General features: G+C 61.5%; 4 protein-coding genes across 12 annotated transcripts in view; 3 read left to right on the top strand and 1 right to left on the bottom strand.

The window, feature by feature from the left end:
* The window catches only part of NBEAL2 (neurobeachin like 2), a 32,511-nt gene extending 25,047 nt beyond the window's left edge, over nucleotides 1–7,464 (top strand). For 5 of the 6 annotated variants that reach the window (XM_068145812.1, XM_068145810.1, XM_068145807.1 and 2 more), the window contains 18 exons: nucleotides 52–395; nucleotides 1,114–1,209; nucleotides 1,291–1,415; nucleotides 2,070–2,210; nucleotides 2,294–2,424; nucleotides 2,625–2,734; nucleotides 2,857–2,974; nucleotides 3,048–3,145; nucleotides 3,227–3,343; nucleotides 3,963–4,052; nucleotides 4,171–4,280; nucleotides 4,374–4,546; nucleotides 4,785–4,879; nucleotides 4,976–5,092; nucleotides 5,723–5,884; nucleotides 5,962–6,110; nucleotides 6,208–6,343; nucleotides 6,952–7,464. In XM_068145812.1, the coding sequence (XP_068001913.1) occupies nucleotides 52–395; nucleotides 1,114–1,209; nucleotides 1,291–1,415; nucleotides 2,070–2,210; nucleotides 2,294–2,424; nucleotides 2,625–2,734; nucleotides 2,857–2,974; nucleotides 3,048–3,145; nucleotides 3,227–3,343; nucleotides 3,963–4,052; nucleotides 4,171–4,280; nucleotides 4,374–4,546; nucleotides 4,785–4,879; nucleotides 4,976–5,092; nucleotides 5,723–5,884; nucleotides 5,962–6,110; nucleotides 6,208–6,343; nucleotides 6,952–7,056 (2,417 nt within the window). In that variant the 3' untranslated portion in view covers nucleotides 7,057–7,464. The remainder of the gene's footprint in view (nucleotides 1–51; nucleotides 396–1,113; nucleotides 1,210–1,290; nucleotides 1,416–2,069; nucleotides 2,211–2,293; nucleotides 2,425–2,624; nucleotides 2,735–2,856; nucleotides 2,975–3,047; nucleotides 3,146–3,226; nucleotides 3,344–3,962; nucleotides 4,053–4,170; nucleotides 4,281–4,373; nucleotides 4,547–4,784; nucleotides 4,880–4,975; nucleotides 5,093–5,722; nucleotides 5,885–5,961; nucleotides 6,111–6,207; nucleotides 6,344–6,951) is intronic. The other variant, XM_068145811.1, reaches the window with a different exon arrangement.
* Nucleotides 7,465–8,584: 1,120 nt separating this feature from the next.
* LOC137444806 (D-serine dehydratase-like) lies at nucleotides 8,585–13,284 on the top strand. The gene is made up of 8 exons (XM_068145804.1): nucleotides 8,585–8,673; nucleotides 9,143–9,301; nucleotides 9,810–10,090; nucleotides 10,660–10,846; nucleotides 12,231–12,352; nucleotides 12,439–12,628; nucleotides 12,710–12,815; nucleotides 12,889–13,284. The coding sequence occupies exons 1-8, from the start codon at nucleotides 8,654–8,656 to the stop codon at nucleotides 12,976–12,978; spliced, it is 1,155 nt and encodes a 384-aa protein (XP_068001905.1). The 5' UTR covers nucleotides 8,585–8,653; the 3' UTR covers nucleotides 12,979–13,284.
* LOC137444807 (death domain-containing membrane protein NRADD-like) lies at nucleotides 13,111–19,890 on the top strand. Of its 2 annotated transcripts, none has more exons than XM_068145806.1 (5): nucleotides 13,111–13,198; nucleotides 13,292–13,731; nucleotides 15,039–15,207; nucleotides 15,304–15,434; nucleotides 17,088–19,890. In XM_068145806.1, the coding sequence occupies exons 2-5, from the start codon at nucleotides 13,518–13,520 to the stop codon at nucleotides 17,390–17,392; spliced, it is 819 nt and encodes a 272-aa protein (XP_068001907.1). In that variant the 5' UTR covers nucleotides 13,111–13,198; nucleotides 13,292–13,517; the 3' UTR covers nucleotides 17,393–19,890. The 2 variants fall into 2 exon arrangements, with proteins under 2 accessions (XP_068001907.1, XP_068001906.1); XM_068145805.1 differs by having other exon boundaries at nucleotides 15,289–15,434.
* Nucleotides 19,891–20,744: 854 nt separating this feature from the next.
* The window catches only part of SETD2 (SET domain containing 2, histone lysine methyltransferase), a 54,269-nt gene continuing 50,789 nt past the window's right edge, over nucleotides 20,745–24,224 (bottom strand). For all 3 annotated transcript variants that reach the window (XM_068145800.1, XM_068145802.1, XM_068145801.1), the window contains exons 19-21: nucleotides 23,562–23,642; nucleotides 22,732–22,833; nucleotides 20,745–21,848 (exon numbers count right to left, since the gene is read on the bottom strand). In XM_068145800.1, the coding sequence (XP_068001901.1) occupies nucleotides 21,687–21,848; nucleotides 22,732–22,833; nucleotides 23,562–23,642 (345 nt within the window). In that variant the 3' untranslated portion in view covers nucleotides 20,745–21,686. The remainder of the gene's footprint in view (nucleotides 21,849–22,731; nucleotides 22,834–23,561; nucleotides 23,643–24,224) is intronic.

Genomic DNA, 24,224 nt, shown 5'->3' with positions numbered 1-24,224 from the left:
GGGGGTGGGTGGTGATGGCCACGGGGCTGCGTGCCCCCCGCACCCCAGCAGGGATCGGCCACGACTTCAAGCGGCCTCTGTCCCACCTGCGGGAGCTGCACCTGCGCCGCTACAACCTGCGCCGCTCCGCGCTGGAGCTCTTCTTCATCGACCAGGCCAACTACTTCCTCAACTTCAAAAGAAAGGTGGGGCCACCCCCCCGACCCCCCCAAACCCCTCCGGCCTCCGCAGCACTGCCCAGGCTCCGACCCTCTCCTCCTCCTTGTGTCCCCCCCCGCCACCTCCAGGTGAGGAACAAGGTCTACTCCTGCATCCTCGGCCTGCGTCCTCCCAACCAGATCTACTTCGGCAGCAGGTCGCCCCAGGAGCTGCTGAAAGCCTCAGGGCTCACACAGGTACCAGCCCCACCTTGCCCACCTCCGCCCCCTGTCTCCCCTTGCCCGAGGGCAGAGGAGGAAATGGGAGTGTGGGATGGGGATGGTCATGGGACCAGGGATGGCCATGGATTGGAGATGACTATGGGACCAGGGATGGCCATGAGGTGGAGACGGCCATGGGACCAAGGATGGACATGGAATGGGGATTGCCATGGGACCAAGGATGGACATGGAATGGGGATTGCCATGGGACCAAGGATGGACATGGAATGGGGATTGCCATGGGACCAAGGATGGACATGGAATGGGGATTGCCATGGGACCAGGAATGTCCAGGGGATGGAGATGATCATGAGATTGAGAGTGGTCATGGCACCAGAGATGGCTGTGGGATTGGGATGGCCATGGGAGCCAAGATGGCCATGGGGTGGGGACAGCCATGGTGGTCATCAAACCAAGGGTGGTGTGAGACCATCCTTGGAACCAGGGGTGCCCATGGGATGAGGATGACTTTGAGAACAGGGATGGCTGTGGGATAGGAGTGGCCAAGGGACCAGAGATGGCCACAGAAGTGGGACCAGGGATGGCTATGGGACCAGAGGTGATCATGGCGTGGAGGTGACCATGACACCAAGGGTGGTCTGGGAGCAGGGATGGCCTTGGGACAGGCACAGCCATGGGGTGGAGGTGTCTGCCCCATCTTCTGTCCTCCTCAGCCCTTCTCCCTGTGCTCCAGAAATGGGTCCTGCGGGAGATCTCCAACTTCGAGTACCTCATGCAGCTGAACACCATCGCGGGGCGCACCTACAACGACCTCTCCCAGTACCCCGTGGTGAGCCCCACCTCCACCCCACCATCCCCCCAGGGACCCTGTGCCTGCCTCCAGCCTCACCCACCTCCCACTCCCACCCAGTTCCCCTGGATCCTGCGGGATTACGTCTCGGAGACCCTTGACCTCACCAACCCAGCGGTGTTCCGGGACCTGTCCAAGCCCATCGGGGTGGCCAACGAGCGGCACGCCCGCGACGTGAAGGAGAAGTGAGTAGGTCAGAAAGGAGGGAGGAGGGGTGTGAGGAACACCTATCCTGGCTGGTTCCTGATGGGCTTCCTCCACTTCATCATCAAAGGGGATTCTGTCCAGTGAGGGTGGTGAGAAACTGGACCACGTTGTCCAGGCAGGTCATGGATGGTGTTCAAGGGCAGGCTGGATGAGGCCTTGAGCAACCTGGGCTGGTGGGAGGTGGCTGCCCGTGGATTGGAGATGACTCTGGGACCAAGGATGGCCATGGGTTGAAGATGGCCATGGGAGCAGGGATGGCCATGGGACCAGGGGATGGCCATGGGACAGGGGATGGCCATGGGAGCAGGGATGGCCATGGAACCAGGGATGGCCATGGGAGCAGGGGATGGCCATGGGAGCAGGAGTGGCCATGGGAGCAGGGATGGCCATGGGAGCAGGGATGGCCATGGGAGCAGGAGTGGCCATGGGAGCAGGGATGGCCATGGGAGCAGGGATGGCCATGGGAGCAGGGATGGCCATGGGATGGAGGTGATCATGAGATTGAGAATGGTCATGAGACCAGAGGTGGTCGTGGGATTGGGATGGCCCCCCCATGGCTGGGGGAGCTGTGTCTAGATGATCTTTAAGGTCCCTTCCAACCCAAGCCATCCTCTGCTGCTCTTATCTCCAAGGTATGAGAGCTTTGAGGACCCCACGGGCACGGTGGACAAGTTCCACTACGGCACGCACTACTCCAACGCGGCAGGCGTCATGCACTACCTGATCCGCACCGAGCCCTTCACCACCCTCCACATCCAGCTGCAGAGCGGCAGGTGGGCCCCCGGCGGGCACGGCTCGGGCGGGGGCGCAGCAGGGTGGAGCAGCAGGCCCCAGCCCAGCCGTCCTGCACCCCCAGGTTCGACTGCTCGGACCGGCAGTTCCACTCGGTGCCGGCGGCGTGGCAGGCCCGCATGGAGAACCCGGTGGACGTCAAGGAGCTCATCCCTGAGTTCTTCTACTTCCCTGAGTTCCTGGAGAACCAGAATGGTAAGAGGCACCCGGCCCCTGGCACCGCTAGAGGCACCGTCTGGCGGAAGATGTCCCTGCCCGTGGCTTGCAGGGGTTGGAGCTAGGTGACCTCCAAGGTCCCTTCCAACCCGAGCCCTTCTACGTCCACCGTGGGGGCAGCACCCGTGGGAGCGTGGTGGAGGTTGGTGTCCTTCACCCTTTGCCTGCTGTGCCTGCAGGCTTCGACCTGGGCTGCCTGCAGCTCTCCAACGAGAAGGTTGGCGACGTGGTGCTGCCGCGCTGGGCCAGCTCCCGGGAGGACTTCATCTACCAGCACCGCAAAGCCCTGGTGAGGTGCTGGGGCTCAGCCCGAGCCCTCTCCCACTCCCGCCCCTGGGGGGGGGGGGGGGGGGTCATTACAGGGGGGTGGGGGACGTTCCCAGCCCACCCTGATGCCCCACCCTTGACCAGGAGTCGGAGTATGTCTCAGCCCACCTGCACGAGTGGATTGACCTCATTTTTGGCTACAAGCAACGAGGCCCAGCCGCCGTGGAGGCCCTCAATGTCTTCTACTACTGCACCTATGAGGGTGAGCCGTGAGGAAGGGAGGTGGGGGGACACCTCCCAGGCGGCCCCCCAGGCATGACCATCCCCATCCCCAGGGGCCGTGGACCTGGATGCCATCGCCGACGAGACACAAAGGAAGGCTCTGGAGGGCATCATCAGCAACTTCGGGCAGACGCCTTGCCAGCTGCTGAAGGTAGCTCATGCCTCCACCCCCCTCGGGAAGAGCCCCTTCTGGAGGGCCACCACCCTCCCCATGGGTTCCCTGCCCCCCCAGGAGCCCCACCCCGCCCGGCTGTCAGCGGAGAGCGCTGCCCGCAGGCTGGCCCGCCTCGACACCCGCTCCCCCAACGTCTTCGAGAACCTGCACCAGCTCAAGTCCTTCTTTGTGGAGGTGAGGACGGCCTCAGGAGGCGCCCTCTGACCAGCACTGGGGAGGCTGGTGGTGGGCTGGGTGGTGCCCACTGGCTGCTTTCCCCCTGGTGAGACCTCACCTGGAGTATTGCATCCAATTCTGGGCCCCCCAGATCTGCTGGAGAGAGTCCAAGGGGGGGCTGCAAGGATGCTGAAGGGACTGGAGACTGCCTGGGGAGGAGAGGCTGAGAGCCCTGGGGGTGATCAGTGTGCAGAGGAGAAGGCTGAGAGGGATCTGATCAATGTCTATCAATAGCTGAGGGCTGGGGATCAGGAGGGAGGGGACAGGCTCTGCTCAGCTGCACCCTGGGATAGGACAAGGAGCAATGGATGGAAACTGCAGCACAGGAGACTCCATCTCAATGTGAGGGAAAACTTCTTCTCTGTGAGGCTCCCAGAGCCCTGGAGCAGGCTGCCCAGAGAGGTTGTGGAGTCTCCTTCCCTGGAGCCTTCCCAGCCCTGTCTGGATGTGTTCTGTGTGACCTGTGCTGGATTCTCTGCTCCTGCTCTGGCAGGGGGCTTGGACTGGGAGATCTCCAGGGGTCCCTTCCAAGCCCTAACACCCTGTGAGCCTCTGACCCTGTGTTGTCTCCCCGCAGGGCATCAGTGATGGGGTGGCCTTGGTGCAAGCCGTGGTCCCCAAGAACCAGGCACACTCCTTCATCACTCAGGGCTCTCCAGACGTCCTGGTGAGTGTGGGCAAACCGAGGCACAGGCGGATCCTGGCAGCCCAGGAGGGCCAGGACCAAACCTGAGGATGTCCCCAGTGGTGGGGGCTGGGTCACCTCCATCTCCATCTCTGCCCAGGTCACCGTGAGTGCCAACGGCCTGCTGGGGACCCACAACTGGCTGCCCTACGACAAGAACATCTCCAACTACTTCAGCTTCACCAAAGACCCCACCGTCTCCAACACAAAGTGAGTTGGGCAGGGGGCCCCCAGGGGCGATCCCCAGAGGTGCCACCGAGCCCGCCCAGGGCTCTGCCACCTTCCCACCTCCCTCCCCCCCAGGACCCAGCGCTTCCTGCAGGGCCCCTTTGCGCCCGGGGCGGACCTCAGCTGCCGCACGCTGGCCGTGTCCCCGGACGGGAAGCTGCTCTTCAGCGGGGGGCACTGGGACAACAGCCTGAGGGTCACCTCCCTGGCCAAAGGGAAGGTGGTTGGGCACATCACCCGGCACATAGGTGGGTCCTCCTCTGGTGGTGATGGCGCCCTGGTGGCTTGGGTGGGTCCCGGGGGCGGCAGAGCGCGCACCGGCAGGCAGGGGACGGCTGCCTGTGGCTCCTGGGGGCGCTCCAGGCCCCGGCGCAGAGCTGGGATGGGGTTAGGCTTAGTAGCGCCTCCAAACTGCCACTCCACGTGCCACCCAGAGGGGTCAAAGCACCGAGCCAGCACCTCATGGGGTCTCTCTGGATGTCCCAGATGTTGTCACCTGCCTGGCACTCGACCTCTGCGGCATCTACCTCATTTCTGGCTCCCGGGACACCACCTGCATGGTGTGGCAGGTCCTGCAGCAGGTAGGAGGCTCACTCCTTACCCCATGCTCCAGCTGGGAGGAGCTCCCGGTGGCCATGGCCACCAAGTCACCGAGGTGCTCATGTCTCCAATGTCAGGGTGGCTTTTCCAGTGGCTTGGCTCCCAAACCTGTGCAGGTGCTGTACGGCCACGAGGCTGAGGTGACCTGCGTGGCCATCAGCACTGAGCTGGACATGGCAGCATCGGGCTCCCAGGTGAGCTGGGGGTGGGCAGCAGGATGGACAATGGCCACCTTCATCACCCTGTCTCCCCTTCATCACCCTCTGCTCAGCACTGCTCAGGCCACACCTGGAGTGCTGTGTCCAGTTCTGGGCCCCTCAGTTCAAGAGGGATGTTGAGCTGCTGGAAGGTGTCCAGAGAAGGGCAACAAAGCTGGGGAGGGGTCTGGAGCACAGCCCTGTGAGGAGAGGCTGAGGGAGCTGGGGTTGCTCAGCCTGGAGAAGAGGAGGCGCAGGGGAGACCTCATTGCTCTCTCCAACTCCCTGCAGGGAGGCTGTAGCCAGGTGGGGGTTGGTCTCTTCTCTTAGGCAGGCAAGCAGCACCAGAACAAGAGGACACAGTCTCAAGCTGTGCCAGGGGAGGTTTGGCTGGATGTGAGGAAAAGAATTTTCCCAGCAAGAGAGATTGGCCCTGGGGATGTGCTGCCCAGGGAGGTGGTGGAGTCCCCATCCCTGGAGTGGTTTAGGAGGAGCCTGGCTGAGGCCCCTGGTGCCATGGTTGAGTTGATCAGATGGTGCTGGGGGATAGGTTGGACTGGGTGATCTCAGAGGTCTTTTCCACCCTGGCTAATGAATTCTGTGATGATTCTGTGCCTCGTCCCCTAGGATGGCTCCATCATCATCCACACCATCCGCCGGGGGCTCTTCATCCGCTCCCTGCGGCCGCCCGGCGACAGCTCCCCTCCCGCCCTGCTCTCCCACCTGGCCGTGGGCCCGGAGGGGCAGGTGGTCGCCCAAACCACCCTGGGCCAGCGAGCCTGCTCCAAGGTATGGCCAGGTGTCCCCGTGTCCTCCTCCCTGCCCCCATCAGCCTGTGTGTCCCCCTCCTCTGCTCTGTCTTCCAGGAGAGGTTTGGGCTGCACCTCTACTCGGTCAACGGGAAGCACCTCTCCTCCGTGCCCCTGGACGGGGAGGTGACAGCCATGTGCCTCACCGAGGACTTCGTGGTGCTGGGGACCATGCAGTGCGGGCTGGAGATCCGTGACCTCCAGAGGTGAGGGCTGCCACCCCACCTTGTGTGTGTGTCCCCAGCAACAGCCTCTCCTCTGGGGGGTTCCAGAGGTCCCACCCCACCCCTCGTCTTCCCACAGGCTCAGCGCAGCCGTGCCCCCCGTGCCCATGCGGGTGCCCATCCACAGCGTGTCCGTCACCAAGGAGAAGAGTCACATCCTGGTGGGCTTGGAGGATGGCAAGCTCATCGTGGTGGGGGCTGGGCAGCCCGCTGAGGTGAGCGTGGGCCTTCACCTCAGGGCAGGAGGGAGGCTGGGGGAGGCCGTGGCTTGGGGTCTGCTGGGTGCTGAGGGACTGAGGACCTCTGCTTGTCCTCCTCTTGGCTCTCCAGGCTGGAGGGAGACAGAGGTGGGGTGGGAGGGGGAGATTGGGGAAGGGCAGGGAATGGAGTTGGACATGGAGATGGAGGTGGAGGTGGAGGTGGCAGTGAAGATGAGGGTGGAGAGGGAGAGATGATGGAGATGGAGATGATAGGGAGAGACACAGATGGGGTTGGAAGTGTAGATGAAGATAGGGAAGAGAAGGTGGAAGATGACAGGGATTTGGAAGGCAATGGAGATGGAGAATTGATGAGGAGGGGGATGGAGAAGCAGATTTGGGGAGGTGATGGAGAGGGGGATGGGGATTGGAAGGGGATGGAGATGGAGAAGGGGATGGGGACAGAGATGGAGAAGGGGATGAGGATCTGGCAGGCACTGGAGAAGAAGATGAGGATGGACAAAGGAATGAAGAGCTGGAAGGGGCTGGAGAAAGGGATGAGGATGAATCTGGAGCAGGGGCTGGGGGCCAGGACCACCAGCAGGGTTCTCCTCTCCCTCCCCTAGGTGCGGCCAGGGCAGTTCCACCGGCGGCTGTGGCGCTCCACGCGCAGAATCTCCCAGGTCTCGGCTGGCGAGACCGAGTACAACGCTGCGGAGGGCAGGGGCTAGGGCACACCCTGCAAGGGCACACCCTCCCGGGGCACACCCTCCCGGGGCACACCCACCCGGGGGACACCCTGCAAGGGCACACCCTCCCGGGGCACACCCTCCCGGGGGACACCCTCCCGGGGCACACCAACCACCCAGGGGCCTTCCCTGAGCCCATCGCCCGTGGCCTTAGCCAGCCCCCACCCCCATTTTCGGGGGTCCCTGCGCTTGGGAGCGAGGGACAGGGCTGAGGAGGAGTTGGGGGACCCCTGGCTGGGAAGGGGGTGACATGGAGCTGTCCCACCCCCCCCCTGCTGGCCAGGAGCTGGTCGGGCTGTCCCCGGCCCCTTCCTTGTTATTTTTTACCCATTTTTAGGTCTTTTACAAGAAAAAAATATTAATAATAATTAATAATAATAAATGTCTGGGACATGGGCGGGGCAGCGTCTGGGCGGGGCTGGGGGCAGGGCAGTGTCTGGGCGGGGCAGGGGCAGCGTCTGGGCGGGGCTGGGGGCACCACCAACAGCATCACACGCTCCTGTCACCAGGCGAGTCAGGTCTCAGCAGCTGCTCACACTCCTGTCACGAGCTGGGTCAGGTCTCAGCAGCTGCACACACTTCTGTCACGAGCTGGGTCAGGTCTCAGCAGCTGCTCACACTCCTGTCACGAGCTGGGTCAGGTCTCAGCAGCTGCACACACTTCTGTCACGAGCTGGGTCAGGTCTCAGCAGCTGCTCACACTCCTGTCACGAGCTGGGTCAGGTCTCAGCAGCTGCACACACTTCTGTCACGAGCTGGGTCAGGTCTCAGCAGCATCACACTCATGTCACAAGTTGGGTCAGGTCTCAGCAGCATCACACTCATGTCACAAGTTGGGTCAGGTCTCAGCAGCTGCACACTCCTGTCATGAGTTGGGATGGGTCTCAGCAGCTCCTCACACTCATGTCATGAGTTGGGCTAGGTCTCAGCAGCTGCACACTCGTGTCACAAGCTGGGTCGGGTCTCAGCAGCTGCACACTCGTGTCACAAGCTGGGTCGGGTCTCAGTAGCTGCACACTCGTGTCATGAGTTGGGTCAGGTCTCAGCAGCTCCACACTCATGTCATGAGTTGGGATGGGTCTCAGCAGCTCCTCACACTCATGTCATGAGTTGGGCTAGGTCTCAGCAGCTGCACACTCCTGTCACAAGCTGGGTCGGGTCTCAGCAGCTGCACACTCCTGTCACAAGCTGGGTCGGGTCTCAGCAGCTGCACACTCGTGTCACAAGCTGGGATGAGTCTCAGCAGCTCCTCACACAGTCTCAGCCTCCCCGTGCACACCAGTGCTGAGCGCTGGAGTTCTTCCCCTCCTTGCTCTCCCCCACCACGAGCATGAGGCCATTGTCCCCGAGGAGCTGGCTGCTGTCCCTGTGCTGTCCTCCAGAGGCTGAGTTCCCGGCCACAGCGTCCCTGTCCTCCCCCGGCGCTGCCACCCCGATGGGGGCCCCTCAGCCGGCAGCGACCTCTGTCCCCAGCCAAGGCTGGCACTGAGTGCCCACAGTGTCACGTGGAGCTGGCACCAGGAAGGCCACCAGCGCCAGCAGAGCCGAGCTGGGAGCCGCTGCGGGGCCGAGCAGAGGCATGGCTGGACAGACGGACAGGTGGGACCAGGGGGCGATGGGTGCTCAGGGTGGCTCTGGAACCTTCACCCCACGCAGCCTTGGTGTGGGTGTGCAGGTGTGGGTGGGGTCAGTGAGGTTCGGGTGTCCCTGTCCCACCTGGGCCAGGTAGCCCAGACTCAAGTGTCCCTGTTCCCGGTGTCCCCATCCCAGGTGACTCCCAGTCCCATTCCCATAGCTCCCAGCCCCAGGTGTCCCTGTTCCTGGTGTCCCCATCCCAGGTGACTCCCAGTCCCATTCCCATAGCTCCCAGCCCCAGGTGTCCCTGTTCCCGGTGTCCCTATCCCAGGTGACCCACACGTCCCAGGGTCCGACTACGACCAAGGGAACCCCCAGGTCTGTGCCCAGCAGGGGACCCACAGCAGCCCCCCTGCTGCCGCTGACACGGGGTGGGTGCAGGTTTGGGTGCCGGCTGTTCTCCTCTCCACTTCCTCCCCCTGCCCGCTCCCAGTGACCCCAGTAAGTGGCTGGGAGCCCCGCTGGAGCAGCTGCCAACCCCGGCGCTGACGCTGGACCAGGCAAAGGTCCGGCGCAACGCGGAGCGGATGAGGGAGCAGTGCCAAGCCCTGGGGCTGCGCCTGCGCCCTCACGTCAAGACACACAAGACGCTGTGAGTGTCCCCCCCCCAGACCCTCCCAGTCTGGTCCCCAGACCTTCCCAGTCTGCTCCCCAGACCCTCCAGCCTCTCAGCCACCTCCTCCCCGGCATCCCCCCCCCCGCCAGTACCCTCCCAGAACCCCTCCAGTGTCCTCCCAGCATCCTCCCCAGGAACCTCCCCAGCCCTTCCTCACCCTCCTCCTCCCCTCACCCTCTTCCTCCCCATCACCCTCCCAGTATCCCTCCAGTATTCTTCCACCATCCTCTTCAACACCCCTCTGGCACCCTCCCAACCATCCCCCCAGTAATCGCCCAGCATCCTCCCAGCCCTTCCAGCCCCTCACAATTCACCTCCCCAGTATCCCTCCAGCATCCTCCCAGATGTCCCCATAGCATCGTCCCCATGGCATCGTCCCCATGGCATCCTCCCAGTGTCCCTCCGGCACCCTCCCAGCATGCTCCCCAGCCCTTCCATTCCCCCGGTCCTCCTGCTAGCCTCCCCAGCGCCCCCTGTGGCGCAGGGAAGGGGCGGCGCTGGCGACGGGCGGCGGGCAGGGCGGCATCGTGGTGTCCACGCTGGCCGAGGCGCGGTTCTTCGCGGCGGGAGGCTTCCAGGACATCCTCTACGCCTACCCGCTGCCGGCGGGGAGGATGCAGGACTGCCTCAGCTTGGCGCAGCAGCTCCAGAACTTCCAGGTGCTCCTGGACAGCCCCGAGGGCTTGGCTCTCCTGCGCCAGCACCCGCTGCCCGCTGGCAAGCGCTGGCACGTCTGGCTCAAGCTTGACTGCGGCAACGGAAGGGGTAGGTGACCCCTCACACACGCAGGTAGCCCTCCCCCCTCTAAAGCCCACCACCACCACCACCCCCTGGGACAGAGCAGCAAGGTGTTCAGTGGGGTGGGATGTTCCATGTTGTCCCCCACCAGGATCCTCCCCCCTAGCTCAACCAGGATGGGACCTTTAAGGCCCTCCCCCAGAAGTCCTTCTTCAAAGACAGGCTACTGAGGCAGGGTGGTCCATGCTCCCCCAATCCTCGACCCCCAGAGACACCTTCTCATCCAAGATGGAGCATTTAAGACCCCTCACCCCCTGCAGCTTAGCTGGGCTGGGCCATTTAAAACACCCCAGAAGTCACTCTTCAAGGATGCTCCATGGGGCAGAGGTGGCCCAAAGCCCCCTCCCCCCAGCAGGACATTCAAGCCCCAGCACCTCCCCACGCCCCACTTTCACCCAACCACCCCCAGGATGCCCCATGGGGGGTTGGTGCCCAACATCTCCCTCAACCCCAAACTCCCATCCCCACCACGGAGCATCCGAGTTCCCCCCCAGCCTTGAGCCATGCTTGGAGCCTTCCCCTCCCTTGGCCTACAGCTGGCGTGAGACCCACGGACCCCCAAGCCATGTCCCTTGCCCGGGCCATCGCCCAGGAGGCACCGGAGGAGGTGGCACTGGTGGGGGTCTACGCCCACTGCGGGAACACCTACGGCTGCCAGGATGTGCCGGCGGTGGAAGGCATCGCCCGGGACACCACCATGGCCGTGGTCGACTTTGTCACTCGGTGAGTGTCCCAAACCCCCCCGGGGCTGAGCAGAGCTCAGGAGGTTCCTTGGGAAGGGGGTGGGGAGGTCCGCGGTGGTCCCTGTGAGGTGTGGTCACTGATCAACACCTCCCCCCCACCCCCCCGGCTGTAAATGTAAATGACCCCCCCATAAAGTGAGACCTACAAAGGGACACTCCTCTCCCCCCCAGGGAGCTGCAGGAGGATGTTGGTGGCTCCAGGCCACCTTTGATGTGGTTTCAGCGGTGGGTTGTGACCTGTGTCACCGCCCTCCCCACCCCCGCCCCCCCCATTGTCACCTCGGGGTTTGGCATCCTGCAGGGAGCTGCTGCCGGATGGATCCCGCGGGACTGAGAGGAGGGGGCGGGGCGGGCAGTGAGGCCCCCACCGACCTCCCTCCCCCCACCCATGGAGACAGCCTCCCCTGGGGACATGGCCTGGGGGGCTGCAGGCCCACCCCAGCTGGCTCTGGCACCACTTTGTGCTGGGGAAGCTGAGGAAAACTTCTCTCCACCCCCCCAAAAAACCCACATCTGTGGGCTGCTCTCTTCCCCCCACATCTGGAAGAACCTTGGGCACATCTGGGTGTGAGCAGCACATCTGGGCAGGCTCTGGCACATCTGGAGGGTGACATCCAAGAGGGGTCTCAGGTGGCTCCAGGGGTGCTCAAGCTCCTCTGGGGGGCCTTGGATACAGTTGGGGGGGTCCCTAGAACATCTGGGGATGTTTTAACACATCTGGGGAACATGCACAGCTGGAGGGTCCCAAGCACATCTGGGGGTGCCCTGGAACATCTGGGGGAGCTCTGTCATGCCTTGGGTGGGGATTGCAGACACGTCTTGGGGGGGGGATCCCCAGCCCATCTCGGGGTGTCCAAAGCACACCTGAGAGGTTCTGTGGCAGGTTGGGAAGGGTCCCAGGCACATCTGGATGGATCTCTGGCATATCTGAGGCCTCCTGGGCACATCTGGTGACACTCTGGTACAACCTGAAGAGTCTCCAGCACATTTAGAGAGGGTTCCTCATGCATCTGGAGGCTCCCACAACTGTCCAGGGGATGCTGTGGGAGCACATCTGGATGGCTCCTTTGAACAGCTGGGGGGCTCACTGGCACATCTGGGACTCCTTGAGACAACACCACCTCCAATCCCACTCCCATGGTACCCAAGGATGATGGACCCATGCCTGCTCCTCGTGGTTCCCAGGGGTGCCAGACCCACGTCTGCTCCTGGGGCATCCAGGAGCGATGACCTCTCCTCTGATCCCCCTCCCACGCTGCCCAGGAGCGATGGACCCTACCTTTCCTCCTGCTTCCCTTGGGGGCTGGAGGGATGTCCCCCTTGGCCACGCCCTGGCCTCTCAGAGGGTCCTCATGTCCTGACAGGCTGCGTGCAGCAGGGGTGTCCTGCCCCCAGGCCAGCATTGGCTCCACTCCCTCCTGCAGCCACCCGCTGCCGGAGATGTCTCTGCTCACCGAGGTCCACCCTGGCAATTACCTCTTCTACGGTCAGTAGGTTGAGACCCCTGCTCTGGTGGGACCCCCTGCAAGGTGGGACACACCCCGACCTGACCTGGGCACCTTCTTCCCCCAGACCTCCAGCAGAGCCAGCTGGGTTCCTGCCAGCTGGAGGACGTGGCCATCCGTGTCCTCACCAGGGTCATCGGGCACTACCCGCACCGCAAGCAGCTGCTGGTGGACTGTGGCTGGGCTGGCCTCAGCCTCCACGGCCGAGACCAAGCTCCCTTCGGCTGTGCTGCCGTCGAGGGACACCCCGAGCTCAGGTGAGCGCCCGGGTAGGACCTGGGGTGAGATGGGGGTCGGGGGAAGCCCCTGGGCCAGGGCCTGACGGCACACCTCTGCAGGCTGGTGGGGCTGACCCAGGAGCACGGGCAGGTGGAAGCCATCGACGGACGGCTGGATTTTGAGAGCTTCCCCCTGGGCAGCATCTTGGCTCTCATCCCCTTCCATGTGAGTACCCTGCTCGCCCCACCACCCCCAGCGCCCCCCAGGACACCCAGCTGAACCTCCTCACCCACCGCAGGCGTGTGCCACCGCCGCCATGCACCCTGTCTACTACGTCCATGCCAAGGGGAAGGTGGTAGAGCTCTGGCACCCAGTCCGTGGCTGGTAGGGAGAAGCTGCTTGGGTGCTGCACCGGTGCCAAGAACCTACACCCACATCCTGCACCCGTAGCAAGACCTTGCGCCCGTGTTGAGACCCTGGACCCACGAGGAGATCCTTCAGCTCAGGCCGAGACCTTGCACCCATGATGAGATTCTGCACCCATACTGAGGTCCTGCGTCCACACCGAGGTCCTGCACCCACACCAAGGCCTTCCACCCATGGTCAAGGTTCTGCACCAACCCCAAGACCACCTGCACCCACCCCAGGGTGCTGCACCCTTCCCATATCAGCCTCAATAAAGCTGCTTCTCCCACTTCCAGACACTTCCTCCCGCGGGGCCGGGAGGGAACACAGCGTGAGAAGGCGGCAAGGCTCGGTGATCGTCCCCCCGGTCCCAGGCTGGACCAGTTCAATCCCAGTTTGGACCAATGCGGTTCCAGCCGAGCCAGGCTGCAGCGGGACTCGAACACGCAGCTCCACGAAGCCGCCGGCCTGAGAGGGGCGGAGCCGCGCGCTAATCACGCCCCTCCTCTCCGCTCTCAGCCAATGGAAAAGCGCCCCGCCCTGCCCTGCCCGAGGCGAGCCACGCCCCCAGCTCTTCGGGGCCGCGCCGAGCGCAGCCGAGTGGAACCGAACCGGAGCGGAGCGAGCCGAGCCCGGCCGAGTGGCACCGAACCGGACCGTGAGGAGCCGGACGGGAGCGAAGCGGCTGGGAGCGGCTTGGGTGTGCTCGGTGCTGCTGCAGCGGCTGCTCGGCCCGGTGCGGGGGGGACTGAGGATGGGACCGGGAATGGGAATGGGAACGGGACGGGAACAGGCTCCCTGCTGCCCCCCGGGACCCACTGGGCCACACACGGCCCCGGGGACCCCCGGATCACGCCACCGCGGGGGCGGGCGGGCTGGTCCTTCTGGGCTCGGCTTGCGCTGGTTTGGATGATTTGGGTTCGCTTTGAGTTATTTTGGTTTAGTTTGGCTGATTTGGGTTTATTTTCTCGCCCTTTTTATTTGGTTCAGAGCAGTCTCTCCCATTTGATTTTCATTTCGTTTCTTGCACTTCAGCTCCCTTGATTTGACTTCTCTTCATTTGACTTTTCTCCTCTTGACTCCCTTCATTTTATGGCACTGCCCTTTTCTCTCTTTTTCTCCTTTTTCCTACCCTTTTCCCCTCCCTACTTTTCTCCTTTCTCCCCCTCCTCTTTTTCCTTCCTTCTCCTCCCTTTTTCCTCCCTTCTTTCCTCCTATTTCCCTCCCCTTTTCCCCTTTATTTCCCTTTATTTCTCTTTCTCTTCCTTATCTCCTCCTTTCCCCTCTTCCCTTCCCTTTTCTGCCCTTCCCCCTTCCTTCTTTTTTCCTCCTTTCCCTCCCTTTTTTCCCTTTTCCTCCCTTTTCCTCACCCTTTTCCTCCTCCCCTTTTCCCCACTTCCCCCCTTATTTCTCTTTCCCCCCTTCCCACACTTTTTTTCCTCCTTCCCCCCTTTTTCTCCCTCTTTTCCTCCCCTTTCCTCTCTTTCCCCCTTTGTTTTCCCTTAGATTTCCTTTTATTTCCTTCAGGTCTCTTCCCTGTTCAGTTCATTTCACCTCACTCTGTTTCTTTCCTTTTATTTCCCTTTCTCCCCATCTCCCCCACCCCAATCTCTTTTATTTCCCCTTTAGTTTCACTTCCTCCCTCATCCCCCTTCCTCCCTCATCCCCCTTCCTCCCTCATCCCCCTTCTTCCCTCATCCCCCTTCCTCCCCCCCCGACCCCCCCCTTACATTTTTCTTTCTTTTTCCAGCTCTCTTTCCTTCCCTTTGTTCTTCCTTCAGGATTTTTCACTCCCCACTCTCTTCCCTCTTCCTGCCTCAGTGTCCCCTGGGGCGGGTGCAAGGCATTGGGGTGACACAACCCCCAGTGTCTTTGGAGTTCTCCACCACCATAGTGCACCCCCCATGGGTGCTGGTTCTGCAAAGGGACCACCTATGGGTGCTCCCTGCCAAGACCACCCCTGGGTGCCTTCAAGGGGAAACTGAGGCAGGGATGGGGGTGGGAGAGGCTGGGCCTCCCTTAACCTTTTGGGCTCCAACCTAGACCAGGACCTGGAGCACATGGACGAGCAGCTGGTGACAGGGGACCCCTCGTCTGTCACCCCTCAGTTCGTGGCACCCCCCGAGGCCGCCGGCAAGGACATCATCCCTGTGTACTGCTCCCTCCTGGCCGCCGTGGTGGTCGGGCTCCTTGCCTACGTGGCCTTCAAGTGGTAGGCTCTGGGAGGAGGCAGGGGGCCGCGGGGGGCTGTGGTGTGACCTCCTGGTCGTGACCCCCTTATGCCCACGGGCAGCTGGCACACCTGCAGGCAGAAGCAGCAGCTGGCCAAGGCGCGGGCAGGGGACGTGGGGACGGCAGCAGAGGGGGAGAAGCTGCACAGCGACAGCGGCGTCTGCCTGGACACCCACAGCCTGCAGGAGCCACACCAGCCCGGCAAGGGTGAGCACCCAGCACCCACTGATGGGGGCTGGGGAGCAGGGCACCCATCCTGGGGCGGGGTCTGGGGGGTGGTTGCCCCATGGTGCCATCGGGATGGGGTCAGGGAGCAGCTGGGCTTGAGGAGCATCTGAACGGAGTTGGGCTGCTGCCGTTGGCCTATAAAGCACAGAGGTGGGCTTGAGGGGTACCTGCACCCCAGGAAGGGTTGGGACACAGCTACAGGTGGTCAGGAGGCACCCAGGCAGGGTTGAGGGACATCTGGGTGGGACTGAGGAGCACCCAGGCCATGGGAAGTACCCAGATGGTGCTCAGGGAGCACCCAAACATGGCTGGGGAGCAGCAGTGCCCCAGTGAGCCCCCAGAGGGGATCAGGGAGCACCTGGATGGGGTTGGGGAGCACAGAAATGGGGCTGGGGAGCACACATACCCAGGGAGCACTTCAAAGGGAGTCAGGGAGCACCCAGACAAAGTTAGGGAGCAGCCATGCCCCAGATAGCACCCAGAAGGGGGTCAGGAAGGACCTGGATGGGGTCTGGGAGGATCTGGATGGGGTTGGGTAGTGCCAGTCCCACAGGTGGAGTTGGGGGAGACCTCCTGGGCACTGGTGACACCTCCAGCACAGAAATCCCAGCAGGTGCTGGGTGCTGATTCTGGGTGCTGGGTGGTGGTGATTCTGGGTGCTGGGTGCTGATTCTGGGTGATGATTCTGGGTGCTGGGTGGTGCTGATTCTGGGTGCTGGGTGGTGATTCTGGGTGGTGGTGATTCTGGGTGCTGGGTGGTGGTGATTCTGGGTGCTGGGTGGTGATTCTGGGTGCTGATTCTGGGTGCTGGGTGGTGATTCTGGGTGGTGGTGATTCTGGGTGCTGATTCTGGGTGCTGGGTGGTGGTGATTCTGGGTGCTGGGTGGTGATTCTGGGTGCTGATTCTGGGTGCTGGGTGGTGATTCTGGGTGCTGGGTGCTGATTCTGGGTGCTGGGTGGTGATTCTGGGTGGTGGTGATTCTGGGTGCTGGGTGATGATCCTGGGTGCTGATTCTGGGTGCTGGGTGGTGATTCTGGGTGATGATTCTGGGTGCTGGGTGGTGATTCTGGGTGGTGGTGATTCTGGGTGCTGATTCTGGGTGCTGGGTGCTGATTCTGGGTGCTGGGTGGTGATTCTGGGTGATGATTCTGGGTGCTGGGTGGTGATTCTGGGTGGTGGTGATTCTGGGTGCTGATTCTGGGTGCTGGGTGCTGATTCTGGGTGCTGGGTGGTGATTCTGGGTGCTGATTCTGGGTGCTGGGTGGTGATTCTGGGTGCTGGGTGCTGATTCTGGGTGCTGGGTGGTGATTCTGGGTGGTGGTGATTCTGGGTGCTGGGTGATGATCCTGGGTGCTGATTCTGGGTGCTGGGTGGTGATTCTGGGTGATGATTCTGGGTGCTGGGTGGTGATTCTGGGTGGTGGTGATTCTGGGTGCTGATTCTGGGTGCTGGGTGCTGATTCTGGGTGCTGGGTGCTGATTCTGGGTGCTGGGTGGTGATTCTGGGTGCTGATTCTGGGTGCTGGGTGCTGATTCTGGGTGCTGGGTGGTGATTCTGGGTGCTGGGTGCTGATCCTGGGTGCTGGGTGCTGACTCTGGGTGCCACCACTGACCACCATGCTCCCCCCGCAGCCCCCCGCCCCGAGGGCCACCCTCTGTCGGGGCTGTCCGCGCAGCGGCAGGAGGAGGTGGAGCAGCTGCTGGAGGCTGGGGGCGCCGGGGGGGACTGGCGCTCGCTGGCCGCCAGCCTGGGCTTCAGCCCCGACGCCATCGGCACCTTCGGCCGCGGCCGGGCCCCTGCCCGCACCCTGCTCAGCGCCTGGGCTGCCTCCGAGGGGGCCACCGTGGACGCCCTCTGCCAAGCCCTGGCCGCCATCGGCCGGCAGGATGTGGCGCAGCGCTTGGTGGCCCCGGGGGATGCCACCTCTGTGGTGTGAGCACAGCTCACCCAGGCGCGGGGCCTGGGGGTCCTCAGCGTCCCGGCGCAGGGGACCCCAAGTCCGTAGTGTGACCGAAGGTCCCCAGGCTCCAGGACTGCTGTGCCTGGGGGTCCCCCGGGCCAGGGGACACTGTGGCCATGCTGGGACCTGGGGTTCCCGAGGTTCAGGACCTGCATCCCCAGCGTGACTGAGGGTCCCCAAGGTCCCCAGGACCGGGGGACACCTCCGCTGTGTCACCTGGGATGCCCAAGGTCCCCAGGACCAGGGGACACTAAGTCCACAGCGTGACACAGAGTCCCCAGGGCCCAAGGGCAGGGGACACCACATCCCCAGTGGCCTGGGGTCCCCAGGGGCTGCTCTGTCCCCAGCTTTGTCCTGCCAAACGTTTGTGTCTTTTTTAAAGTGGGTTTTGTACTTTTTTAGGGGTGCTGGGGGGGAACTGGGGGGGGTTGGTGGCCCCAGCCTGGGGACAGAGCCTCAGGGACGTGGTTGGTCCCTGGGTGGATTGCATTAAACTGTCACTTGTGTGCCACCAGGAGTTGTGTCCTTGGGTGTCCCTTCCAGCTGGTGTCCCCATCCTTGGGTCCCTGGGATGTGTGTCCTCAGGCGTCCATGTGTCCCCATGTGTGTCCCCAGGTCCTCAAGTGCCCTGTGGCCCCCCCAATGCATGTCCCCACGCTGTGTCCCCAGCTGCCTGTGTCCCCACAGCCATGGCAGCAGGAGAGGCACTCTCAGGTGTTTGGGTGTCCACACCTCTGGGATGTGTCCATGTGTGTCCCCAGGTCTGTGTCACCAGAACGTGAGTCCTCAGGCATCCCTCTGCCCCTCAGGCATCCCTCTGCCCCTTAAGCATCCCTCTGCCCCTGAGGCATCCCTGTGCCACTCAGGCATCCCTCTGCCCCTCAGGCATCCCTGTGGTGCCCCTCAGGCATCCCTCTGCCCCTCAGGCATCCCTGTGGTGCCCCTCAGGCATCCCTGTGTCCCCCTGGGACATCAGCCCTCAGCAGTGCCTCACACCACAGCCCTGATGATGCTGCCCCCCCAGAGCCACTCAGGCAGGTGGCTCGATGCCAGGGAAGAGGCATTTTGACCTGAGGCAGAGAGAGGCCCTGGGCTGGGTCACCCCCAACCCCCCAGGGATGCTGAGGGTGGGGGTGTGCAGGAGCAGGAGCAGATGGAGCAGTGGGGCCAGGCCAGGCCAGCCCCGCAGCCCCCGGGCCGCGCTCAAGGCTCTCCTGGCTCTCTGCCCCCCAGCAGCGCAGCAGGGAGGTCGGTGACCCCCCCCAGGCTCTCCAGCAGGTGCCAGAAAAGAGCCATTTTAAGCCCAAAGTGCAGAGGGGCCAGGAGCTGCCTCCCCCCCCACACACACCCTGTCCCCATCCCCCCCCCAGCTCCTGGGGAGTGCCTGGGGGGGCTCCAGGAGCAGCCAGAGCCAGGCCCCCAGCAGGTGCAGCTGGGGCCCCACTGAAGCTTCCCCCTGGGGCTGCTGAGTGAAGTTTTTGTCCTTTTTCTCTTTATTAGGTTTTAAGTTTATTTATTTCTCTGTTGTGGGTTTTGGTTTTGTTTTTTTCTTTCCTTCTTCTTTTTTTTGTTTGTTTGTTGTTTTTTTTTTCTCTTTTTTTTTTCCTCTTTTTTTTTTTGGTTTTTTTCTTCACTTTTTTACATAAAAAGTTCAGTAAAAATTGGATAAAGTAAAATGATTGAAGCAGTAAAATCAAATCTTATCAACAGACGGTGCCAGGGTGGCCACAAACCGCCCCCCACACACACCCTGGGACCTCGAGGGGAGGGGGGGACAGGGAGGGGGACACAGCCCTGCCCCAGGCTATTTACAGGAGAAGGGAGGGAACAGAACCAACCCCACCCCCACCCGGCCCCCACTGCCCCCACACACCACAACAGGAGGGGAAACCAACCAAAAGGGGGGAGGAAAAACCCCAAGGACAAGGAGGAGAAAGAGACCAAACAAAAATAAGGAGGGGAAAAAACCCCAAACACAAAGAAAAAGGAAGAGAAATTAACCAAACCAAGGAGAAATCAGGCAAAGAAAAAGGAGGAGAAAGAGACCAAACAGAAAATGAGGAGGAAAAACCCCAAAGAAAAAGGGGGGGGGGAACACAAAGCACAGAGAAAAAGGAGGAGAAATAAAGCAAACCAAGGAGAAATCAGGCAAAGAAAAAGGAGGAGAAAGAAACCAAACCAAGGAGAAAGCAACCAAACAAAAAGGAGGAGAAAGAGACCAAACCAAAATAAGGAGAGGAAAACCCCCAAACAAAAATAAGGAGGGGAGAAAGAAACCAAAGCACAGAGAAAAAGGAAGAGAGATAAAGCAAAATAAGGAGAAAGCAACCAAACAGAAAGGAGGAGAAAGAGACCAAACAAAAATGAGGAGGGGAAAAAACCCAAACACAAAGAAAAAGGAAGAGAGATAAAGCAAACCAAGGAGAAATCAGGCAAAGGAAAAGGAGGAGAAAGAGACCAAACAAAAATGAGGAGGAAAACAAAGCACCAAAAAGGAGAAATACACCAAAATAAGGAGAAGAAACCAAAGAAGGATGGGGAAAAAAAGCAAACAAAAATAAGGAGAAATAAACAGAAATGAGGAGAAACAAAGCAAAGAAAAAGGAGGAGGGGAAAAAACCCAAAGAAGAATAGGGAGGGGAAAAGCAGAAACAAAAATAAAGGAGGGGGGAAAAAAACAACCAAACAAACAAAAGGAGAAGAAAGCAAACAGAAAACAACAGAAAAGGAGGAAAAGATCAACCTGAAATGAGGATAAAATAAAATAGAGAGAGAGAAGGGAAAAGCAAAAGAGAACAAAACAAAAATGAGGGGAAAAAAATCAGAAATGAGAAAATAAAAGGGGGAAAAAAAATATCAGAAATGAGGGGAAAAAAATCAGAGCTGAAGAGGGGAAAAAAGGGAGAAAAAAAGGGGAAAAAAGGGGAAAAAGGGGAAAAACAGAGAAAAAGGGGAAAAAGAAAAAAGGGAAAAAAGGGGGAAAAAAGGGAAAAAAGAGAAAAAGGGGAAAAAGGAGAAAAAAGGGAAAAAAAAGAGAAGGGCAAAAAAGGGGGGGGGGGGAAAGGGAGACAAAAAGGGGGAGAAGGAGAAAAAAAAGAAAAAAGGAAAAAAGGGGAGGAAAAAAAGGAGGGAAAAAGGGGGGAAAAAAAAGGAAAAAAAGGGAAAAACAATGAGAAAAAAAAATCAGAAACAAGGAGGAAAAAAGACCCAAAAAAATAAGGAGAAAAAAATCCCAACCCCCCAAAACAAGGAGAAACAAACCCAAACAGAAGGAGGGGAAAAAGAGAAAGCTGTGTGTACCTCCCCCCTCCCCCCCCCCCCCAAATTAATAATAATAATAATAATAATAATTAACCCTAACCAGTCCCAGACTCATTGAATCCTTCCCAAGCGTCCCCCGGGGCTCAGCACAGCCTGGGCTGGAGGTGAGGGCACAGCACAGCCCAAGGGCAAAGGAGGCAAAATATTCACAGAGTATCATACAGGGCTCGGCCCCAGGGAGCTGCTGGGGGCAGGGGGGAGGTGGAGCCAGGCCCAGCGGAGCTCAGCCTGGCAGCGCCTGGCCCGGCCAGCCCGGACCTAGAGAGCCCAAGCCTGGCAAAGCCCAGCCCGGCAACGCCCAGCCCAGCAAAGCCCAGCCCGGCAACGCCCAGCCTGGCAAAGCCCAGCCCGGCAAAGCCCAACCTGGCAAAGCCCAGCCTGGCAAAGCCCAGCCCGGCAAAGCCCAGCCCGGCAACGCCCAGCCTGGCAAAGCCCAGCCCGGCAAAGCCCAACCTGGCAAAGCCCAGCCTGGCAAAGCCCAGCCCGGCAAAGCCCGGCCCGGCAAAGCCCGGCCCGGCAAAGCCCAGCCTGGCAAAGCCCAGCCTGGCAAAGCCCAGCCCGGCAAAGCCCAGCCTGGCAAAGCCCAGGTCTAGCCAAACGTGAGCCTAGCAAAGCCCAGACCTAGCAATGCCTCAGCCTAATGAAGTGTGGCCCTGGCAAAGCCCAGACCTGGCAGAGCTTAGCCCAGGAAAGCCCAGCCTGGTACAGCCTGGGCCTGGCAAAGCCCAGGTCTAGCACAGCCCAGGTCTAGCACAGCCCAGGTCTAGCACAGCCTGGCTTAGCACAGCCTGGGCCTAGCTGGGGCTGGCTGCCCTGGCAGCACAAAGCTCCTCTGGGCCATAGGGAACTGAGTTTATTTCTTCTCTCTGACTAAAAACCCTGCCGGGGTGGGTGGGGCCGGGCGGGGCCGGGCGGGGCCGGGGCGGGGCCGGGGCGGGGCTGCCGGGGGTCACTCCAGCTCTGTGTCCTCTTTGGGTTTGTAGATGGCCCCAAACTTCTGCATGTACTTCTTGATGTACTCCTTGGTCTTGTGCTTGACGTTCTCGTTGCACTCCAGGTCCTCGGGGGTCTTGCAGTACTTCAGCTCCTTGTTCATCACCCCGTGGGTCAGCTGGGGGGCGCCAGGGACAGCCTCAGGCCACAGCCTGCCCCACGCCTCCCACAGCCCCAGCACCCTCCAGCTGCCTTGGTGCTGCCCTCACAGCCCCTGCCTCCAGCCCCCACAGGGGCCTCTTACCCCCCAAGCACTGCTGATCCCCCCCCAGGGGCCTCTTACCCCCCCAGCACTGCTGCTGCCCCACCCCCAGCACTGCTGCTGTCCCCCCAGCACTGCTGCTGCCCCCCCCAAGCACTGGCTGCTGCCCCCCAAGCACTGGCTGCTGCCCCCCATACTGCCTCTTAGTCCCAAACCACCCCCAGACACTGGCTGCCATTCCCAGTGTGAGTTGTTACTCCCAAGTATGAGCTGTGATTCCCAAAGGATCCCCCAGAGAGCTCCCTCTGCTCCCCAAGCACAGGCTAATGCTCCTGAAGGTTTGCTAACAGCCCCCCAGTAGTGCCTAATATTCATAAACACTGGCTAACAGCCCCCAGCGTGGGCTAACAGCCCCCAGCATGGGCTAACAGCCCCCAGTGTGGGCTAACAGTCCCCAGTGAGGGCTAATAGTCCCCAGCGTGGGCTAACAGTCCCCAGTGTGGGCTAACAGCCCCCAGCAGTGGCTAATATTCACCCACGGGGGCTAGCACCCCAAACACTGGCTAATATCCCCCCAATATGGGCTAGTATTTCCAAAGATGGGCTAACCCTCCCCCACAGAGGCCAACCCTCCCCCAGGAGTGCTGCCATGCCCAGCAGTGCCAGTCCTGCCCAGCAGTGCCAGTCCTGCCCCACAGTGCCAGTCCTGCCCCGCAGTGCCAGTCCCTGCCCCGCAGTGCCAGTCCTGCCCCGCAGTGCCAGTCCTGCCCAGCAGTGCCAGTCCCTGCCCCGTGCTGACCTTCCGTGCCAGGTGCTTGAAGTCCTCGGTGGTGGTGATGCGCCCGGCCTTGCAGTCGGGCTTGCGGTAGGGGTTCAGGCACTGCACGATGAACTGCGACATCTGGGGGGGCACAGCACAGCTGCTCAGCCCCCTCCCCCTTCCCTGCCAATCCCCCCTGCCCCCCAACCCACAGCCCAGCCCAGGATGGGCACTTGCAGCCCAGAGCCAACCACGGCCTGGGCTGTGGCCAGGGAAGTGTGGCCAGGAGGTGACTCTCCCCCTCGGCTCCACCCTGCTGAGACCTCCCCTGGAGCTGTGTCCAGTTCTGGAGCCCCTAGCACAGGAAGGGCCTGGAGGTGCTGGAAGGTGTCCAGAGCAGGGCCACGAGGAGGAGCAGAGGGCTGGAGCTGCTCTGCTGTGAGGACAGGCTGAGGGAGTTGGGGTTGTGCAGGCTGGAGAGGAGAAGGCTCTGAGGAGACCTCATTGTGGCCTTCCAGGATCTGCAGGGGGCTCCAAGAAAGCTGGGGAGGGACTTTGGAGGGTGTCAGGGAGGGATAGGACTGGGGGGGATGGAGCAAGACTAGAAGTGGGGAGATTGAGATTGGATGTGAGGAAGAAGTTGTTCCCCATGAGGGTGGTGAGAGCCTGGCACAGGCTGCCCAGGGAGGTGGTGGAAGCCTCATCCCTGGCGGTGTTTGCAGCCAGGCTGGAGGTGGCTGTGAGCAATCTGCTGTGGTGTGAGGTGTCCCTGCCCATGGCAGGGGGTTGGAATGGCTGAGCCTTGAGGTCCCTTCCAACCCTGCCAGCTCTGTGCTAAGCTCCCTGGGATGCAGGTGAGGCTCACTCACCTCTTTCCTGAACACCTCCTTGCTCTTCTTGGCCAGCTCGCTCGACGTGTCCGCCTCCGCCGTCTTGGGCTTCTTGGAAGACTGGGGAAGGAGGAGCAATGGGGGGGGTTGGATGCTGCAGGGAGATCCCTGACCCCAGCCCCATCCTGAGGGCAGCAGTCCTGCCACACAGCCCTGCTGTCCACCTTGTTCCCAGGGAGCTTCCCAACTCAGCCCCAGTGAGCTTCCACTTCAGTCCTGATGACCTTCCCGGCCCAGTCAGTCCTGGTGAGCTTCCCAACCTGCTGAGCTTCCCAACCTGCTGAGCTTCCCAACCTGCTGAGCTTCCCAACCTGCTGAGCTTCTCAACCTGCTGAGCTTCCCAACCTGCTGAGCTTCCCAACCTGCTGAGCTTCCCAACCTGCTGAGCTTCCCAACCTGCTGAGCTTTCCAACCTGCTGAGCTTCCCAACCTGCTGAGCTTCCAGCCTGCTCTCAGTGAGCTTCCAGCCTGCTCCCCCTTCTCTTCCCAGCTCACTCCTGATGACCTTCCCAGCCCAGTCAGTCCTGGTGAGCTTCCCAACCTGCTGAGCTTCCAGCCTGCTCTCAGTGAGCTTCCAGCCTGCTCCCCAGCCCAGTCCCATTTAAGCTTCATTGCTTCCAGGGAGCTTCCCAGCAAGCTTCC

This window comes from Melanerpes formicivorus, unplaced genomic scaffold, assembly GCF_026170545.1.
Source record: "Melanerpes formicivorus ecotype bairdi unplaced genomic scaffold, bMelFor1.0.p_v2 SCAF_13, whole genome shotgun sequence".
NCBI lineage: Eukaryota > Metazoa > Chordata > Aves > Piciformes > Picidae > Melanerpes > Melanerpes formicivorus.
Note: the sequence above shows the minus strand (reverse complement) of the source record. Positions and strands in the feature narration are given on the sequence as shown.

Excerpts from the sequence above, each read along its gene's own strand:
- LOC137444806 (XM_068145804.1), top strand. The coding sequence starts at position 8,654 with ATGGCTGGACAGACGGACAG. Across the intron at positions 10,091-10,659 it reads TGACTGCGGCAACGGAAGGG|CTGGCGTGAGACCCACGGAC; the intron begins GTAGGTGACCCC and ends CTTGGCCTACAG. Across the intron at positions 12,816-12,888 it reads TGGCTCTCATCCCCTTCCAT|GCGTGTGCCACCGCCGCCAT; the intron begins GTGAGTACCCTG and ends CACCCACCGCAG.
- LOC137444807 (XM_068145805.1), top strand. The coding sequence starts at position 13,518 with ATGGAAAAGCGCCCCGCCCTGCCCTGCCCGAGGCGAGCCACGCCCCCA. Across the intron at positions 15,208-15,288 it reads GCCTACGTGGCCTTCAAGTG|CTGGCACACCTGCAGGCAGA; the intron begins GTAGGCTCTGGG and ends GCCCACGGGCAG. Across the intron at positions 15,435-17,087 it reads GCCACACCAGCCCGGCAAGG|CCCCCCGCCCCGAGGGCCAC; the intron begins GTGAGCACCCAG and ends CTCCCCCCGCAG.